This window comes from Globicephala melas, chromosome 9, assembly GCF_963455315.2.
Source record: "Globicephala melas chromosome 9, mGloMel1.2, whole genome shotgun sequence".
Taxonomy (NCBI): domain Eukaryota; kingdom Metazoa; phylum Chordata; class Mammalia; order Artiodactyla; family Delphinidae; genus Globicephala; species Globicephala melas.
The window spans coordinates 27,004,264-27,020,170 of record NC_083322.1 but is presented as its reverse complement, the minus strand read 5'-3'; the positions used below and the strand labels follow the sequence as shown (position 1 = coordinate 27,020,170).

At 36.2% G+C, this 15,907-nt stretch overlaps 1 protein-coding gene across 1 annotated transcript; it reads right to left on the bottom strand.

Annotated features, from left to right (window-relative positions):
- Positions 1-665: 665 nt before the first annotated feature.
- On the bottom strand, positions 666-14,710 carry NDUFA5 (NADH:ubiquinone oxidoreductase subunit A5). The gene is made up of 5 exons (XM_030857676.3): positions 14,592-14,710; positions 14,240-14,284; positions 9,974-10,090; positions 4,736-4,801; positions 666-1,625 (listed from the first exon to the last, which is right to left on the bottom strand). Exons 1-5 carry the CDS (start codon positions 14,610-14,612, stop codon positions 1,524-1,526), a joined length of 351 nt encoding a protein of 116 aa, XP_030713536.1. The 5' UTR covers positions 14,613-14,710; the 3' UTR covers positions 666-1,523.
- Positions 14,711-15,907: the final 1,197 nt, after the last annotated feature.

Below are 15,907 nucleotides of genomic sequence, written 5' to 3'. Positions count from 1 at the left end.
ATATAAGATGCCAAGGATCATGGGAGAAATGGAGCTGGAAGTATGTATCAAGTCACCTTTCTGTTTTCATGTACCCAAAGGACCTGAAAAAATTGTTGGCCAGAAAAATAGCTTGAAAGCACTATGCAAACATGCTTTAAGATCATATATTTTGACCTCAGTAAAATTATATATTAAAGCAAATGGTTAGAACTGAAAAGGAAGATATAAATCATAAATTCTACTTCTTTTACAGAGAAGGAAATAAATAGGTTCTTTTGAGAAACTGACCACGTGCCTCGACTTAGTCACTGAGTTCACGGTAGTGGCTAGAGCCTGGGAATGAGAGCCCCTGGACTCGTCCCCAAACGCTTTTCCCACTTCCCACATAGAAGCGTCCTCTTGCACTCTGACTGCTAAAAATTAACTCAATCCACTTTAAATATTCCTTTAGCATTCAATTTGCATCTATATAAGGGGAGAAATACTGTAAAAAAAGAAAAATACATTTTTTTCCCTCATTCCAAAAATTCTAAAAGGTTCTGTTTGGCCACAAGAGATAGCAAAACACATATATACATGCACACATACACACACAAGAAACAAAAGTACTTTGTTCTTATCTTTGAAGGTAAGAACTACCAAATTTAAATACTTAGAAATGATAGGAGGCTAGGTAGAAAAGGTGAGGACATATGAAAAGTAATTTTATTTTTGTTTAACCTTAAACTTACCAAACTACTTCTTTCTTTGAACAGCATTTATCTTGTCTGATACCCAGCTGCACTCATATTGGAAATTAGTGAAAACTACGTAATGATTCCATTTTGAAGTTATAACCATACAACTAAGATGTTTTGAATATAAGCCTATCTGTAAGTCAGATAAACTTTAAGAACTCTTAGTGTCTCTTCTTTTACAGAAATTCTATCTCTATCCTACTGTACTTCAGTTGATCAAGAAAACTAAAGGCAAAGGGCCAGAAAGCTAACGTCCTTAAAAATGAGACAAAAGGAAAAGTTTTTCCAACTACCACTATAAAGAAAAATTTTTCTTTCAAATACCAAATCAATTTTCTCAAGTGTACAATGAATTCTAATTTGATAGGTATTTTTCTTACTACTTCACTTCAAACAGTGACCTATACATTTGTTTAAACAATAATAATAATTAGGTACCTTTTATGTTTTTTCAGAATAAAAAAAGTTAAATGATGTGTTGAAGATACTACTAAAAATACTTCACCTTTTGAATATGGCCCCTGCATTGGAGATCTATAGGAATTTTTCCAATTAACTTTCAAATCTTCCCACAACATTTCTGTTTTAAAAAATATTTTTGAAATAATTTGAATGAATGCTCTACAAATCAAAAACCGATTCACAAGTCCCTATTACATAATCAACGATTTTATCAAGTTTCCTATATATGTTCTGTATCAGTTTTCTTGACTATAAGATGTCAATAATATGGAAATATTTTTAATAGAACAGAATATTTAATTACATCAGTTTCCCATAAACACACAAGTCATTTAATGATGTTTATATTGGCCATTTCCACTGGTTGGCAAGAGGCTCTTCCACTAAAGGCTCCCATGGTCTCCACTGCACCATTTTTCTTGCCAGACTTAGTTCATTTTCAGCCTGTTAATAAGAAATTTTTAAAAGATCATTTGATTATATTGTCTAATAGATATTTATCACAGCTAATAACTGAAATATAAACTAGTAGAGCTACTTCTTTCATATTAATACATAATAAGCTGTTCCACCATCACATGCTGAACATCATTAATTAAATTACCTTAATTCTCACAGCTACACAATCATCATGAGTAAGAAAGGATGGCTTTTGATTTCTTCTATTTGATTAAAATTTGCTTTTATAGTGTTCAAAAGTTTAGTTGGTGAGTTTTTGATCTTAATTGTCTGTTTCACCATTTAGACTACAAATTCTCTGAAGAAGTATGTCTCTTAATCTATGTTAATGGCTTTCAAACTTTATTTTACCATGGCCCACTGCTTAAAAACATTTTTTTTTAACTAAGGGATCCACAAGATACACATACAACTAAAACAAAACTAAAAATATCATCACCTTTACTAGCTGTCATACACTCTATTTTCTATTGAATGTAAAAAAAAAAAATACTAGTCACAGTCCACCTAAACTGATTTCATGATCCATAATCCTTTAGACACACAATCTGTAAAATTGTGATCTGTGAAGTGTAAGAGAATACAATAGTTGTATTTTTATTGATCAATCAAATCAATTTCCTTAATCAGATTATGTTACATTTAATTTTTCCTCTCAAACACAATTTACAACACATTTAACAAATATATTTTAGCTATCTTTTTTTTTTAAACATCTTTATTGGAGTATAATTGCTTTACAATGGTGTGTTAGTTTCTGCTGTATGACAAAGTAAATCAGCTATACATATACATACATCTCCATATCTCCTCCCTCTTGCATCTCCCTTCCACCCTCCCTATCCCACCCCTCTAGGTGGACACAAAGCACCGAGCTGATCTCCCTGTTTAGCTATCTTCTTATTTCACATTTTTTCCACAGCAAAAAGACCTATGACAACTCTGGCCAACTTAGAAGAAGAACACTGTTGAACACTTGTCAGGACATCAGAGAAAGAATTCAAACACAGAATGAATGCTTAGTTTCTATCAGAGGCTATAATTCTCCAGTTAAAAGGCAATGCCTTGGGACTTCCCTGGTAGTGTAGTGGTTAAGACTCTGAGCTGCTAATGCAGGGGGCCTGGGTTCGATCCCTGGTCCAGGAACTAGATCCCGCATGCATGCTGCAACTAAGAGTTCGCATGCCACATCTAAGGAGCCGGCAAGCCACAACTAAGGAGCCCGCGAGCCACAACTAAGGAAAAAAAAAAGGCAATGCCTCATTTATGCCAGTGGTGCGAAACAGCCAATCTATGTTTAGCAGCAACAGTCTAAATGTATATAAACAATGAGTTAAAAAGAGTAGATAAACAGAAATCTGGGGGTAGAGGTATTTCCTAATGCTGAAATGAGAAAATACTGATTAAAACAATCCCTAAGGATGACTCTCTCTCTGAATGCCCTTTGACTTTTGTCTCTTGAACATTCATGCCTTCTCTATACCCCCAAAAAGTCACTGCATGCTGAGGAGGGTTCCTACCCCTGAACACCACTTAAGTCAGCCCTACTTCAGGGAGCTGGACTCAGCTGGCATGTGGTGCCTGTAACCACTCCCTCCCTCTTCTCTGGCTTCCGACACACTACCCTTTCCTCATTCCTCTCATATGTCCCTCTAGAAATGGGCTGTCCAGTACGGTAGCCACTATCTACCTGTGACTACTGAGTGAGCACTTGACATGTAGCTAGTTCAAATTCAGATGTGCTGAGAGTATAAAATGCACACCAGATTTTAAAGACTTAGTATAAAAAAAAAGTAAAATGTCTTAATTTTTTACATTGATGATATGTTTCAATGATATTATTTTAGATCTACTGGGTTAAATAAAGCATTATTAAAATTTAACCTTAGCATAGCACGTGAAAATTTGAGAACTGCACAGATAACGTAAAAGTACTTAATGTACCCTAAGACTATAACTGCATGATAAATTAATGTACTAGCTAAACTAAAGTTATGATCAAAGTGAAATCAGGTAAAGAAAGAGGAACAGAAGGAAGACAATAATAATAAGTTTGCATTAAATTCCCATAACACTTTATCTAGTACCATATCCAACCTGGCAAATGAATAGGAAGGCCAAGAAAATAGGCCTCTGAATGACTGAAACAGTCTACATTTATAGAAAGCTGTCTGAATACTCCATTCTTCTTTTAACAGAGCCATCTAACAATTCTTTCAAATTTATATGTCTATTGGTAAGAGATTTTGATAAAATCAAGCAAGAAAATGTAAGAAAAAAATGTTTACTTTTTTTTAAATATGAAAAACGTAAAAATTACATGAAACAGAATTAAACATTTATCAGACCCTTATAAGGGGAAGACATTCTAAACCTATATATAATATTGGGAAGGAGGGGAGATTAAAAGGGGAGTGGGCAGAGGGAGAGTGATTTGACCAAGTAAAATATTTTAAAACCTCTACATATGGGAGAGAATAGTTAAAGTCAAAAGGCAAAGAACAGACTAAAAAAAGAAAAAAAAAATATAGCAAAAATTTAAGGTTAATATCTTTTATTTGAAAAAAACCTCAAAGAAATATATAAGAAAAACGCTAAAAACAAATGACAGAGTAAAAACCTTAATATAAATTACAAAACACAAAATACAAAAACATATTTTAAGAATTTAACCTTCAAGAGTCAAAACTACATTTTAATTTTATGACTCAAAAGATCTGTATCTTTCCATATTAAAAATATAGTAACCCTTTAAAATGTAAAAATATATGTATCTAAAAAGATAATTATTCAAATAGCAATAATACTGTGTTACTAATTTGAACTAAGGGAAGGCTAACAAGAACATGCTAATTAAATTCTAAACTTCCAACAAAAGCCTCATAAATTCAAATTATAACCAATGATAAATATTTAACTGACATACATATGTCAGAGTATGCATTTTCTTATGTGGTTAGTCTTCTATTGGATGAATTGATATAAATTAAAAAGTTTAGTTTTCCTTTCTTTCTGGAATGTGAGTTTTGTACCTCTATAACATTGTGCCTTTGAACATTTGAAGCTAAACATCTGAATATTCAACTTTTCTTTACCTGAAGAATCACCTCTTCTATTTGGCCTCCCTGAAGTTGCTCTTCTAATTTTTTAACATTTGGTTCCTATAATTTAAGGGAAAAAAAGAAAAAAATAGTTAAAGAAGCACAAAAAGCACTTAATATGACAAATATAATTAATTTTTCTTTCATTGTACCCTTGCTAATTTTTACCAAATATCTGGTTAAGAGCCATTTCATCTCTCTACTATTTTATTGCTTTTCTGTCTTAATATTAAAAGTGTTAAACGTTTATTGATGTGCTTATCAAGGGTAAGAATATGTTTAATTCAGTTTTTCTAAAATATGGATTTTAAAATAATACTTTATTTTCTTAGTACTTCCTATATTTCCTCTTAAGCATTAGCATTAAAAATAAATGCTACCCTATGACCCAGAACTCTACTCCTAGGTATATGCCAAACAGAAATGCATAATACATTAACCAAATGACATGTTCAACAATGTTCACAGCAGCATAAATTACATCCCCAAACCAGAAACAATCCAAATGACCATATATAAGAGAATAAATGAATAACTGTAGTATTTGAATATAATAGAATATTATAGAGCAATGAGAATGAACAAATTACAACTATATGCAACAACATAGATGATTCTCTCGAACATATTATTAAGCAAAAGAAACCAGACAAATACATATTGATGATTCCACTTATAAAAAGTTCAAAACCAGGCAAAATGAATCTGTGGTGTTAGAGGTCAGAAGAATAGTTATCTTCAGGAGGGTAGTAACCTTGAGAAGAACAAGAAAGGGTTTTGGCATTCTGGAAATGTCCTCTTTTTTGATTTAGTGTTGACATGTGTGATTACTTTGTGAAAATACATCAAGTTCTATGCTTATAATGTCTGCACATTTCTTTATGTACATTATTCTTCAATAAAAGGTTACCTGAAACTATCACAACATTGTTAATCGGTTATACTCCAATATAAAATAAGAAGTTAAAAAAAATAATTAAAAATAAAATAGCCACTGTGCTTCCCCACTTTGACTCCAAAAAAAAAAAAAAATGTTAATATAGTAACTAGAACATTCAAAGACATATATTTATTTTCTAGTAGACCAAGCTTTTTGAGAGCCAGAAACCATGATCTATATATACACATGCATATGTAAATAAGGTATAAATAGGGTAGCTTCTTGGCCTATAAATGGAGTGAAAAGAGGGAGGAAAAAAAAGTTACTTTCTACAGGAATTGGCATCTGTCTCAGGGCATCTACTGGCTGACCCAAGATATCTCTATGGCTTGCTCCTCCACTTCCAACCAAGTCTTTGCTCATACATCTTCTTAGTGAGAACCATTCTGATAATTTATATTGTGGTAGGCTGGAATAATGCCTCACAAACTGTACATGAACTAATCCCTGGAATCTATGAATGTTACTTTATATGGCAAATATTTCGCAGATGTGATTAAGGATCTTGGAATGGGAAGATTATCCTAGATTATCTGAGTGAGCCCTAAATACAATTATAGGTGTCCTTATAAGAGAGAGGCAGAGGGAAATTACACATGGAAGAAGAAAAAGTAAAGACTGGAGTGACTCAGCCACAAGCCAAGGAATAACAAAAGCCACCACAGCTGGAAAAGGCAAGGAATGAATTCTATCCTAAAGCCTCCAAAGGGAGTACAGGCCTGCCGACACCTTGATTTTGGCCCCTGATACTAATTTTAGCTTCCAGAAATATAAGACAATAAATTTCTATTATTTTAACTCACCAAGGTTGTTGTAATTTGTTACAGCAATCATAGAAAACTAATACATATTGTAACACCCCTCATCACCCTCATACACACCATTCTTCCTTCTTCCTTCTTTAATTTCCTTCACTGCACTTACTATGTTCTAACACACTAACGGAATGTACTTTTTTTTTTTTTTTTTGCGGTACGCGGGCCTCTCACAGTTGTGGCCTCTCCCGTTGCGGAGCACAGGCTCCGGACGCGCAGGCTCAGCGGCCATGGCTCACGGGCCCAGCCGCTCCGTGGCATGTGGGATCTTCCCGGACCGGGGCACGAACCCGTGTCCCCTGCATCGGCAGGCGGACTCTCAACCACTGCGCCACAGGGAAGCCCTGGAATATACTTCTTTATTCACTTATTTTTCCTATTTATTTCTTTGGCTCCCATCATTAATGTATAATCTCCAAGGCAGGGATTTTTATGTTTTGTTCATTGCCATGTAGGCACTAGCTTCCATGCCCAGAACCATACGTAGCATATGATAGACATGCATTAAGTGTTTCTTGAATAAATACAAAGTAGTTAGAAAAGAGAGGGAAACAAAGCAGATGAACATGTTTGAGAAAGACTGTTTAACTCAAAATGACTGAGCTATGAAGCCAAAAATTAATAACAAAACAGGGAAGCTGGTCACTGTCACGATACCCAGGAGGGAGAATGCAGAGAAGGCAAGGAATATTCAACATTATTTTCAACTCAGGAAAAGCCTGTGTTGGGAAAACAATTCAAAATTTGTCTTACTTAAGTTGGGTCAATAATGTGAGTTTTATTTACTAATGGCATAATGCCATCAAGCTTAATAAGGTACCATGTACTGAATGCTCACTATATGCTTGCACCTGTGTTAAGCACTGTACATATATAACCCATTCAGTCCTAACAACAAGTGTTCAAGGCAGGTATTATTATATCCAAGTTATAGATGAGGGAATTGAGACAGAGAAAATGGGCAATATGCCAACTCACAAAGTAAGTATTAGAGCTGAGATGAAAATTTTGGAAAGACCACAAACCAATGCTTTTCACCACTATGCTATTACTATCTCCCTAGTATAATCTGAAAAAAATATTTACTTTTATTTCCATTTTAGACTTAGACCCTTTATAATCATTACAATATTCCCTGAAGATTCCATGGCTCTATGGGCGGGATTAAAAATCTGTGTTAATTTTATCAAACAGCATTCAGCAATACAGCTATTACATAGCGCTTGGTGTTTTTAAAAATTATTTGTATACAGCCTTCTGGATAAACAAATATTTCTAAGGACCTTATTAAGTGTCAGGCACTAAGCTAGATTCTTGGGATAAAAAGATGAATGCAATTCACAAGTAGTTTATGGACTAGTACAGAAGACATAAAAGGCTTCACAGAGGAAGTGATGGATCTTGAGGACTGAGTAAGAACTGCCTGGCATACAAGGTAAGGGTATTCCAGGAAGAGGGAAGAGAAAATACAAAGAAACCAAAAATAAAATTGCATGGAACTCACATAACTGTCAGAAGTCTGGTATTACTGAAGTATAGTGTACAAAACAAGAAATGACAAGATAAGACTGAGAAGATAACTTAGAGCCAGACCTTGGGGGGGCTTCCATACCATGCTAAAGACTTCATCCTATAAGCCAGTGGCTCCCAAACCTGGCTATACGTCAAAATCATGCAGATAAAGGTAGCTAGATGAGTTTCACACAATCAGCCCAGCATAAATCCTTAAATTCAGCCTTTGAGAAACACTGAACAGGAAACCACAGTAAGGTTTTAAGCAGGAAGATCTCATGATCAGATTTACATATTGAAAAAAAAACTCTATTGGCAGTGTGGGGCATATAATGAAATATGATAGAACTAAACACAGACCAATTTAGTTATAAGGCAACTGAACAGCCTAGGTCAGAGAAAAGAATTTTAGAACTATTAAGTGAAAGCAATGACAGTGAACTCTTCTTTGGGTGACATTGGCAAAAGTAAAGGAAAATATAAGGATAAGTTTCCTTTTTCTTTTAAGGTAGGAAAAAGCTAAATACATTTTGAGGCTAACTAAAAGATGATAATAAAATGGAAGGCTAAAAGAAAAACAGAGAAGAAATGATTAAAGGGGAACACGGTTATGGAGAAGGAAAGCAGAGAATAAAAGACAGTTGAAGAGACTGACCTCATGAAAAGAAAAAGAAATTTCTTACTATGAGATGGGAAAAAATGCATAAGCCCATTTTCCTTAAAGAAAGATGAATTCAAAAGAAATGTTAATTTCCCCTTTAGAGACCTGTAATCTGTGAATTACTTCCAGAACTGCCAAGATAAGAATAAAAACTCCAAATCGAATTGCACCGTTTTGCCATATACCTGCAGAAAATGTAAGAATTCTCTCTGGACTACAGAGTTTGGTGATCTAATAATAAGAAAACTATATTAGGGCCACTTATTACATGTATAAGTGGTCCTAAACTTTTGGAGTTTATGAACACTATTTTGGATAATTACAAAAGTCCATGAAATAACTGCTAGTGTGGAAATTTAACAACAGTGCAATATAGTTTGGTATAAAAGAAGTAGCAGCAGTCTATTGCGTGCCTGTCTAGGGCCTTTGATTCAGAAGCTGTAAAATGCTTGTATTAGTCTTCCTGGGCTGCCATAACAAAATACCATACATAGACTGGATGGCTCAAAGATGAAAAATTTATTTTCTCACAATTCTGGATACTGGAAGTCCAAGGTCAAGGTACGACAGAGTCCGTTTCTGGTGGGAGCTCTCTTCCTGGCTTGCACACAGCGACCTTATTGCTGTGTCCTTACATCGCAGAGAATACGAACTCTCTGGTATCTCTTCTTAGAAGGACACTAATCCTACTGGATCAGTGTACCGCTCTTATGATCTCATTAACCTTAATTACTCCACACTGCAGGGTTAGGGCTTCAACATATGAATTTGGGAGGACACAAACTTTCTGTCCATAACAAAGCTCAATATAATTTTTGGTAGTTAAGAGACTAACTTGGTCCTCTTCTTTTTATAACAAAGCACTTTTTAAAACAGTTATTCCTGACAGTTGTTAAACACAATATACATATTTTTTTCGGTTTTGTTTTCATTCTTCTCTATTCTAAAACTAGAAAAATGAAATAAAGATTGATATATCTATAGATAAGAAGTAAAAGATCAATAAAGGATTAGACAGGTAAGAGAGATAAATGAAAGCTATAATGTTAACTTAAGGAAGGGACTTGATCTTATTCTTTCACTCCTGTATTTACAGTGACTGTCATATAAAAAGTACTCAATAAACAGGAGTTTGATGAATGAAAGGGAGAAAGGATGGAAGAAACGCACGGAGGGAAGGAGAATAGAAAGGAGAGTCTGCAGAATATGCAAAAAGTAATCAACTGAATTTTTAATTTTTTTTTTGTTAAATGTTGCATTGGATACCATACATCCAAGAAAACAAAATCAAGTTAGCTACTTACCGCTTTAACCATACTCAGCCTCTCATTTGTAATCTGTTCTGTATACTTTCTATATGCTGCATTTTTAGGGATTTGTCCAAGAACATCAAGAATCTTTGTATACAATATTTTTAGCCTCTGAAAAGACAAAAAATACAAATTTCCAGTTTAAAATGTCACCAAAGATTTAAAAAGTCTCACCGATTATTAAAAAAAAAAAATTCACAACTATTTTTTAAAAAAGCATTTAACTTTTCCTTGCTGCAACTCCTTCATGTCTATGCCTATCGATCCCTTTACAGCTTAGGAAAAATGTGAATATAAAGATGGAAACTTTTCATATTTGTATGTATGACAAAAGTTGTACAGAAGTTAAAGGTATGATAACAAAAATAAAACTGCATTCTAACTTATTGCTAACAATCTTTTTGGTAAATTAAATCACTTACTAAATCAGTATGTCTCAAATTGAGGTCCTAAGCACCGCAAATTCTGATTTTTAAAAAATTTTTTATTTGGATTTCTATAGAAATAGAAAAATATATAAGCAGTATATTATCAGTATGATCAAATTTAACGGAATGTAGTGATGATACTTCAGTGCTTATGCTTAGTGACTATGATCAAGTTGGTACGACGTGAAGATTTCACCACAGGCTCAACAGAAAAAAGCAGCAAGAAAACTGAGTCACTGCACATATTAAAGCAGCACATATTAAAGCACACTGAACTTAAAAGTCAATACAGCAGCCAGCAGTAAAGTCATACGATAAAAAGTTGTTATAGTAGACCCTAATTCACAGTGCATAAATATTAAGTATAATCATAAATATACATATGTGATGAGAATTTTTCATTATTTCTTTGAAATTTAATTTGAAATTTGTTTTAGTTTAATTGTATGAAACCGGAGATGCTAATACCTAATTTCATTCATATATGTTCACCATATATATGAATAAACAAAACCAACCTTAAGGGCCTCTAAGAATCATTTTTCTTAAAAAGTACTCTGCATATTTAGACATTACTTCTATATTTGAATATGATGTTCTGTAATAGAGGGTATTTTACTATACTAATGTAGAGCTTGTTAGATAACATATAATCTAAATTGTGTGTGTGTGTGTGTGTGTGTGTGTGTGTGTGTGTGTGTGTGTGTGTGTGTGTGAGTGTGAGTGAGGGGTGGTTTAGCCTCATTTCTTCTCAATTTTAGCAAAGGGCATGACAATAGAAAGGCCTGGTAAGAGACATGGATTCTAAAATGGGGATGTTAATAATATAAGCTTCATAGGATTTTGTATAACTTAGAACAGTACCTGGCGCACATAAGTTTCAATAAATGTTAGCATTATTATTCTATTGGGGAAAGAAGAGTCACATCAGCAGATGTCAGAGAAGGTTTCATAGAAAAGGCAGCATCTGGGATAGACCTAGAGGGATGGTAGGACTTAGACATTTGAAGATGTTAGAAAAGGCAATCTTACACATAGAATACATACAGAGGACTGAATGGCAGAAAATACAGGTAATGTAAAGTAATTATTATATAGTTCTATTTCCCTTGAACTGTGTTGTCTAATATAGTAGCCACTAGCCAAATTTGGCCATTGAGCACTTGAAATGTGACAAATCTGAACTAAGATGTGCTGTTAAGTGTAACTACACACTGGATTTTGAACATTTAGTATGAAAAAAAGACTATAAAATATCATTAATTTTTTATATTGATTATATATTGAAATGGTAATATTTTGGATATGTTAGGTAAAATAAAATATATTAACTTTTTCCTTATTAAAAAAAAAGTGACTCCTAGAAAATTTTGTACTACAAGCATGGTTTATATTTATGACTTGCATTATATTTTTATTGGACAGCACATGGCTAGAATATAGGACACAGAGAAAATGCTTTGGAGATAAGGTTGGAGAAAAAGCAAATCAGACTGTATATGGTTCTGCATGGCAAGTTAAAGCATTTGGGCTTTATTATGTGGGCAATTAAAAGATTTAGGGAAATTGTGATTAGATGTGTGCTTCAGAAAAATTAATCTGGCAGTAGTGAGTTAAAAGAATAGGATAAAGGAGCAACAGAGAAGAAGGCCAGTAACAAGGTTGTTGCAATTCTCTACACAAGAACAAGGGACTAAACTGTGGTAATAATAGTAGGACAAAAAAAGAGAGGTCATAATGGAGAGTTGTTATAGAAAAGGATCAACAAAATTCATCGCTGGAGTGAACATGAAGATAAAAGAGTGTAAGAGAAGTATCAACTATGATGTCCAATTCCCAGCCTGCAGAGTAGAAAGACTTTGATACCATCAAGAAAAATACTCCACAGTGGAAGAAACAGATTTAGAAAGGGAAAACCATGAGTTCAGTTTTAGACAATGAGTCTAAAGGCATTATGAACTCATAACGAGTACAAGACATTAACTCAACAAACATTAGTTACTGAGCACATACCATGTGCTAGCATAGTTCTAGCAGTGAACAAAAGAATAAAAAATTCCTGTCTTGATGATAACCTACAGTCCAGTAGAGAGAGACAACATACAAGATAAATCAGTAGAATACAGTCCGCTGAATAGTGATCTGGAGAACCACTGTAAGCACTTTTGTATTTAGAGTGAAATGGAAAAGCAGTGGTGAGGAAAGGAGTCACATGACTTGACTCACATTTTAGCAGGCTGACTTTTGTTGAAAAAAGATCAAACTGAGGCAGTGAAAAGCAGGGAGAGGCAGTTAGGAAGCAAATGCAATTATCCACAGCCATGATGATGGCGGCTGAGAATACGGTAGTAGAGGAGGTGGTGAGAAGTAATCAAAATTTGGATATAGGGCTTCCCTGGTGGTGCAGTGGTTGGGGGTCCACCTGCCGATGCAGGGGACACAGGTTCGTGCCCCGGTCCGGGAGGATCCCGTGTGCCACGGAGCGGCTGGGCCCGTGAGCCATGGCTGCTGAGCCTGCGCGTCTGGAGCCTGTGCTCCACAAGGGGAGAGGCCACGACAGTGAGAGGCCCGCGTACCGCAAAAAAAAAAAAAGGATATAATTTGAAGGTAGAACCCAGAGGATTTACTGAAGTACCCAATGTGGGGTGTGAGAGAAAGAAAAGAATGAAAGATGATTTCAAGGCTTTTGACTGAGTGAATAGAAAAATGGAACTGCTGTTCACTGAGATGAGCAAACCTGAGAGAAGAGCAGGTTTTAGGGAGAAGATCAGGAACCCAATTTTGGGCATGTTAAGTTTAGGTTGCCTGCCTGACATCCAAGTGGAGATGTCCACTAAGTAATGAAATATACAAGACTTCCATAAAGGGAGAGGTCAGTGTGCTTGCCACGGAAACCCAAGAGTTATCAGTGTGTAGGTGGTATTTAAAACCATCGGAATGGGTCCAGACACCAACAGAGAGCAAATACAAATACAGAAAAGACCCAAGAACAAAGTCTTAGAACTCCATCATTTAGAAGTAAGGATATGAGGGATAAGCAGAAAAGGAGAAGGCCAAAAGAAGTAGGGGAAAAAAAACACACCAGGAGATTGAGGTGTCTTGAAGCACAGAAAAGTGTTTGATGGGCAGTGCCAGATAAGTCAAATGCTGCTATTGGGTTAATAAAGATGAGAAACGTGAGCTGACCATCGGATTTAGCAGCATGGTGACCTTGAAAAGAACAGTTCTGGCCAAGCCTGACTGGAGTGCCTTCAAAATGGATAAGAGAAATAGGAGACCGTTAAGTACAGGTAACTTTTGAGTTACCTGTAAAAGGGAAGGAAGGAGAGAAATGGCGTGATTATAGGAGGAAGGAGAACGATCCAGGGAGGTCTTTTTTTTTCTTTTTTGATGGAAGAATGTCTGAATACTGACGGGAAAGACCTACTAGAAGAGAAAACTGATGACAAAAGGCGGCAACTGCTAGGCCGCTATCTTTGGTAATCGAAATTGTACAGAATCTAAGGCACCTAAGAAAAGGTGAGGCGGGGGAAAAGGTGGGAAATGGCGATACAGATCTGGGAAGACACTCGCAAAAGTACCAGTGAGCCACTAGAATACCACGGAAAAACTCAACAAGAAAATGGTTTGAGAAAGAGATCATGGCAAAACAACCAAACAAAAACGTGGTACCACATAAACCAAGTACTAAATACCGCTGTTGACTCCAGAGCTCACGCTGAGTTGTAATTTGGGGCTTGCAATATCCGTATCCCGTTAACCATTGAAGAAACAAGGTCGCAGGGTTCTAGGCTTCCTTGGAAACTCAGGAAGGAAGAAAAGAAGTACATACCTCGTGTGGACTCTCACATACAGCCAATCCCACAAGGCCAGTGGTCTGTTCAAAAAACAAAACACGATTCGTGCTGTTTACTACAATTCCCCGCGTACCCACGCTAAGACAAGCAAAACCACTACTGTTCTGGCTTAAACCGGCCTAAAACCAGCTACCGGTCTCTCAAAGCCGCTGGTTCGGAGTTTTCTTCTCCCTCTCCGATCGGAGCCGCTAAACTGGTCACCCCTAAGGGCAGAGCAAAATGAGTCCCCCAGAAGCACCGCCAAACCCGTGACAGTTCCGGACACCACCCGCGGGCTGACTCCATCCCCACAGTCTAAAGTCCGTCAGTGACCTCCACCCGCCTCACCTTCTTCAGCAAGCCCGCCATGACACCGCCGAGCAACCAGGACGCGCAGCCCTCTGGGAACTCGCCCAGACCCGCTCAATCCACCACAGAGGCCGCCATTCCGTCACCTTGGAAACAGCTTGGCCCCGCCCCCTAAGGCTCTTTACCGGCGCAAAGGCTCTGCACCGCCCATTCCTAAAAGAAAAAGTGACGCATGCGCAATGAGTGCACAAAGCCTCTAAACCAGGAGGGTGGGGCAAAGGTTACGTTAGGTGTCTTATGTCTCAGTTCTTGTCTCTCTCACGCTGCCTGCCTACCCAAAGGTTGGGGGAAACCCTCCAAGCTACAAAAACACACCAGGAGATTGAGGTCATAGTCCCTCTAGGAACCTGCATTAGTCTTAACCTTTGGTGAATTCCTCTCTTCTACAGCGTAGTGTGCAGTAAAATGAGGGTGGTCGTGGAGCTATCGTCTAAGTGATCTCTTAGGTGCAAAGGTTAGTTCAGTATCCTCAGTCTTATGAGGCAAAGCAGAGCCAGAGGACACTTCCCATCGCAAGCCTTTTCTCTTTCATTTTACTCACTGAAGTACAGCATCCATTTTCTCATTTTCCCAGGTGAAGTGATACCGGACCATACCCCTTTTTTTCACTTACCTCTACAAACATGTACTGAACACCCGTTATGTGTTAGTTGCTGGGACATAGTTTGTAAAACAGCATCTCACATCGCGAGATTTACAGAACAATGACGAAGACATGCATTAATAAGTAATTTGTTAAGTGTTCCAAAAGAGGTTTGTGCCAAGTGCAATGGTAGCAGGGAAGAAGAAACAACTGAAAATTGTGGGATGACTGGAGTTAAAAAGGGCATTTGCTTAAAAAGTCAATGGGAGAAGAGCACAACAAATTGAGAATATATATAACTTAAATGTTAAAACAACCCACAGAATGGGAGAAGATTTTTGCAACCACATATAATCACCAAAAGATAAGTGATGCCTAGAACATGTAAGGAACTTAACATAAATCAGTAAGAAAAGAACTATGAATTGGGAGATTGGGCTTGACATATATACACTACTATGTATAAAATAGATAACTAATGAGAACCTAATGTATAGCACAGAGAGCTCCATTCAGTGCTCTGTGGTGACCTAAATGGGAAGGAAATCTAAAAATGAGGGGATATATGTATATGTATACTGATTCACTTTGCTGAACAGCAGAAACTAACACAACATTGTAAAGCAACTATACTCCAATAAAAATTAATTTAAAAAAAAAAGAACTAATAACCAGAACAGGTCTTCCTGCTTCCATTCTTGCCTACCTCTCT